Here is a 4,965-nt window from a genome sequence, read left to right as displayed (position 1 = left end):
AGATATACCAAAACACAAAGCAGTCCCGAATTTTTATAATGACAAGATATAAAATTAAAGTGTTCAGTCCATTTAAATTTAGGAACTTTTGTTATATAGCTGAAATAGCCCAATGTCTGTTTATAGTGTTGATATATCAGCAGTTCTCAACTTGTGGGTCTCAACCTGTTTGTAACAGTGGAAATACGTTCTGCATATCAGATACTTACATTACAATTCATAACAGTAGCAAAATTACAGTTATGAAGTAGCAACGAAAACAATTTTATGTTTAGGGGTCACCATAACATGAGGAACTGTATTAAAGGGTTGAGGCATAAGGAAGCATTAGGAAGGCTGAGAACCACTGATAGGTATAATTTAGTTATGCAGAATTTTAAGATATAAAGATTTAGACATAACTCAATTTCTTCATCTCATGCAACAATTTTATTTAAATGCCTTATCATTATTGTTTGTCATCATCATTGTCACTTTTTGGTTGTGTGACATATTTTTTTGGAGTGTACAAATTCAGTTCCTACATGTGCCAGAATGCTTCCCAAGCTACAGGTATTCATTCTTGATATCCCCAAATAATGTGCTACTTTTCATTGAAACCAATTAATGTATTACTTTCAATTGCAATCTTTAGAAGGTATGTTTTATGGCACTATAGACTCTGGAATTATTGTAGTAATTACTGAATTTATATTTCTTTGCTTTCTTTTTTTACATTATGAAAATCTTCAAACTGAAAAGAATTTTACTTCCAAGCTCAGTTCTACCGTTAGCATTTTACTGTATTAGCTTTTCCCATAGCTATTCATCTCTACATAGCAGTCTATCTTTTTTAAATTCCAGATTTATATATGGGTACAAATGATTAGGTTACACTGTTTGCATTTGTTGGGTGAAGTGCAAATTGTAGTTGAGCCCTTCACGCAGGAAGTGTGCTGTGTACCCCTGAATTGTGCACATTAAATGAGAGCTTACTAACCCCCTTCTGCATCCCCTTCTCACACTCCCCACTTGAATTGTGTTTTTTCCTTATGTGGGCATGTAGTTGTTCATCTACTAGTGTCATATCGGTATTGAGTACACTGGCTGCTTGCTTTTCCATTCTTGTGATACTTAGGAGGATGTCCTCCAGATCCATCCGAGAAAATACAAAAGATGTAAAGTCTCCATCTTTCTTTATGGCTGAATAATATTCCATGGTATATATATACCACTGTTTATTTATCCATATATGAGTTGATGAACACTTGTTTCCATGTCTTGGCGATTGTGAATTGAGCAACAATAAACGTTCTAGTGCAAATGTCCTTATGATGAAATGATTTTTTTCTTCTGGGTAGATACCTAGTGATCATTTGGAAGGTCTACTTCTAGCTCCTTGAGGATTCTGCATACTTCTTTCCAAAAGGGCTGTATTAATTTGTAATCCCGCCAGCAGTATAAAACTGTTCCCTGCCCATGCCAGCATCAATCTAACTTTTTAAAAATGCATTTCAAAGCACCTGCCTCCTTTCTTAATTCTCTGTCTGCTGTAAACATGCAAAGTCATTATTAATTCAGGTTGCAGCAGGCTTAATGTGTTTTCTCCACATTGAAACAGTTAGTTAGAAAATCACCATTTTATAACCACCAATAATTAACCAGTTCAGACAAGGATCTTTAATGGATGCTAAAGATCGAGTGAAAGATTTTTAGGGAGTGGGATATTCACAAGGTTTCAAGTATCTTTCCACAAATTTTTCAACTCCAAAGGGAAAAGTATAATGGAAAGACCTGGCAGTCTGTGCCTTAAGAAATGATTAAGCTGGCTCGGCGCCTATAGCTCAACCGGCTAAGGCGCCAGCCACGTACACCTAAGGTGGCGGGTTCGAATCCCCAGCCCGGACCCGCCAAACAACAATGACGGCTGCAACCAAAAAATAGCCAGGCGTTGTGGCGGGCGCCTGTGGTCCCAGCTACTTGGGAGGCGGAGGCAGGAGACTCGCTTGAGCCCAGGAGTTGGAGGTTGCTGTGAGCTGTAATGCCATGGCACTCTACCCAGGGGGACAGCTTGAGGCTCTGTCTCAAAAAAAAAAAAAAGAAATGATTAAGCTTTATCAGTGGTAGGACAGCCTGACAAGCTGCATCTTCTGATGTGACACAGTGAGAAGTAACAGCACTTCACCTGTGTGCTTTTTTTGGGTAATTTTTGACTTGAGGAAACACAAGTCCAGGATATTGGATGTTTTACAGAACCTCCCTAGAGGGAGGAAAGTTTCTGGTCTAGATTGGAATAGGTAAAAAAGATAAATACAACCTTAAAAAAGAATTATGGAGTGGGGAAAAATTAGAACAGCAATAAAGGATAATTCTGAGCCCTTAGGGAAATTTGAGTATGAATTATATGTTGAATGAAGTTAATCTTGATTTCTTAGATACGCTAATGATTGGTTGTAAAGGAGAATGTTCTTGAGAGACTCTGGTAGAAGGATTTAGGGCTGAAATGTTAACAATGTCTGCTGACTGCTTTATGATGGCTTAGCGAACGGGAAATGAGTGTATGTGTAGGAAGACTGATAGAAAAGGATATGTCCGGGTGGCACCAGTGAATCTAGGTCAGGAGTATTCAGGAATTCCTTGTAATGTATGTCAATCTCTCTGTGAAGTTTTAAAGATAAACCATAACACAAGAAACGTTCTAAGTACTTGAAAAAAGTAAAGTAACTGCCCTTCTGAGAGAATTGGGGGATTTTTCATCTTGTACACATGGTAGATGGCTTAGATTTTCTGCCCTCTATGGATTTCAGGTGCAACTAACATGTTATTTGGGGTATATGTAGTAAAATCTTTATAAGTCTATGAACAATACTAATCTATTTTATTTTTTAGTTTCGTTTAGATTCTATCCAGATACAGCTAAAAGGTAAGCTACTTTATATCTTTTTTTCTTCATTAACTCTAACGTTCTTTGTAGGAATAAATGAGATTAAACAATATTCATACATTTCATTAAGATAATCAGTCATAGCTTGGCACCTGTGGCTCAAGTGGCTAAGGCACCAGCCACATACACTTAAGGTGACGGGTTCGAATCCAGCCCGGACCTGCCAAACGACAGCTGCAGCCAAAAAATGGCCGGGTGTTGTGGCGGGCGCCTCTGGTCCCAGCTGCTTGGGAGGCAGAGGCAGGAGACTCTCTTGAGCCCAGGAGTTGGAGAGCTGTGATGCCACGGCACTCTACCCAGGGGGACAGCTTGAGGCTCTGTCTCAAGAAAAAAGATAATCAGTCATTACATAAATCTTCTTAACAAAGAACATATATCTTGGTCTAATTTCATTATGTAGTATCACAGAGCCAAAATTTTTAGAACCTCCTTTTCATATGGGAAAAATGTAGATGCTCCTTTAAGGTAGTTGCAAAGATTTTTCTTTATTTCCCATGAAAGTTATTGACAGAGCAGTAATCAATATATGCTTAACTTTAAACTTATATTTCCCCACAGTTTACCTGCATTCATGATTTGCTCTTAAGAATTGATTCCTTTTCCATTTCCTTTTGTTTTCTTTCAGAACCAGAAGGTGATCCTGTAGATATTATTTTACATACCTCTGATCTAACTAAATGTGAATGGTGTAATGTCCGAAAATTACCAGTAGTGTTTCTTCAGGCCATACCAGCAGTTTATCAAAAGCTGAGCATGAAACTGCAAATGAATAAGGAGGATAAAGTTTGGAATGATGGTAAAGGAATAAATAAGTTAACAAGTAAGTTATGTAGAAGAGATTATAATAATACATACAGTCTGTTGAATAGAAGAATGTGGGTGCACTTTCTAGACGCCTTAGTTGTGTGTTATCTCCAGTCCCTGTATTACCTACCACTGCCTTGTAAAGTAGGCATTGCTTCCTGCATTGTACAGATACGGAAAAACTCACAACACATAGAAGGGCTGAAGGTAAAACCTAGGTTTACCCATTTAAGAAGTTTTAAAGTGGACTAAAACTCAGAAGACTTGGGGAGGGGGAAACTCAAAAGATCAGACTCTTTAACACAGTGTAGCTGAGAAAAATGATTTTTTTTTTAACTGATAAGAATATTAAGTGTAGGGTGACACCTATGGCTCACTGAGTAGGGCGCTGGCCCCATATACCAAGGGTGGCGAGTTCAAACCCGGCCCAGCCAAACTGCAACAACAACAATAAAAAAATAGCCGGGCGTTGTGGTGGGCGCCTGTAGTCCCAGCTACTTGGGAGGCTGAGGCAAGAGAATCGCCTAAGCCCAAGAGCTGGAGGTTGCTGTGAGCTATGATGCCATGGCACTCTACTGAGGGTGACAAAGTGAGACTCTGTCTCTATCAAAAAAAAAAAAAAAAGAAGAATATTAAGTATAAATAAACCATGTACATCTGGAGCCTTAAAACATAGCCTGAATAGGAAGTTTTCAAGTTCATAGAATCTTTGCAGTAGTCTTTACCATACACAGGTACAATTCTCTTCTCTAGTTTGTTTTCCTTCATCTCTAATATTTGTGACATAGTATGCGTGCTTATAAAGTAAATACATTTCAGGAGTAATTAATTGCTGATTCACCTTAACGATGAATAAATACTAGTTACCGCTGAAGTTAGAAGAGTTGGCACCTTAGTGAACAGCAGTTTTGCAGTTAAGTTTTCTAGAGATACTGTCAGTTCACTTAGCAGTTTCCTATTTATATTTGACAAACATGTTAACCAATATAGTATTTTATGACTACAAATAGGTTTGGAATTTATTAGCTGAAGTAAATTAGTCACAATGATGAATAGCTTTGTTCTTGAGCTGTTGCTAGAGTAATGTGCCCTGGTTCCTTCTCTTAAGAACTTGGGTAACTGGCTCGGCGCCTATGGCTCAACCGGCTAAGGCGCCAGCCACGTACACCTAAGGTGACGGGTTCGAATCCCCAGCCCGGACCCGCCAAACAACAATGACGGCTGCAACCAAAAAATAG

General features: G+C 38.5%; 1 protein-coding gene across 2 annotated transcripts in view; it reads left to right on the top strand.

Moving 5' to 3' along the window:
* SENP6 (SUMO1/sentrin specific peptidase 6) overlaps positions 1 to 4,965 on the top strand; it is a 105,923-nt gene that overhangs the window by 69,951 nt on the left and 31,007 nt on the right. For both annotated transcript variants that reach the window (XM_023517263.1, XM_012809526.1), the window contains 2 exons: positions 2,869 to 2,902; positions 3,549 to 3,743. In XM_023517263.1, coding sequence (XP_023373031.1) covers positions 2,869 to 2,902; positions 3,549 to 3,743 — 229 coding nt within the window. The remainder of the gene's footprint in view (positions 1 to 2,868; positions 2,903 to 3,548; positions 3,744 to 4,965) is intronic.

This window comes from Otolemur garnettii, unplaced genomic scaffold (genome assembly GCF_000181295.1).
Source record: "Otolemur garnettii isolate 467f Iridium unplaced genomic scaffold, OtoGar3 scaffold00107, whole genome shotgun sequence".
Classification (NCBI taxonomy): Eukaryota; Metazoa; Chordata; class Mammalia; order Primates; family Galagidae; genus Otolemur; species Otolemur garnettii.
Note: the sequence above shows the minus strand (reverse complement) of the source record. Positions and strands in the feature narration are given on the sequence as shown.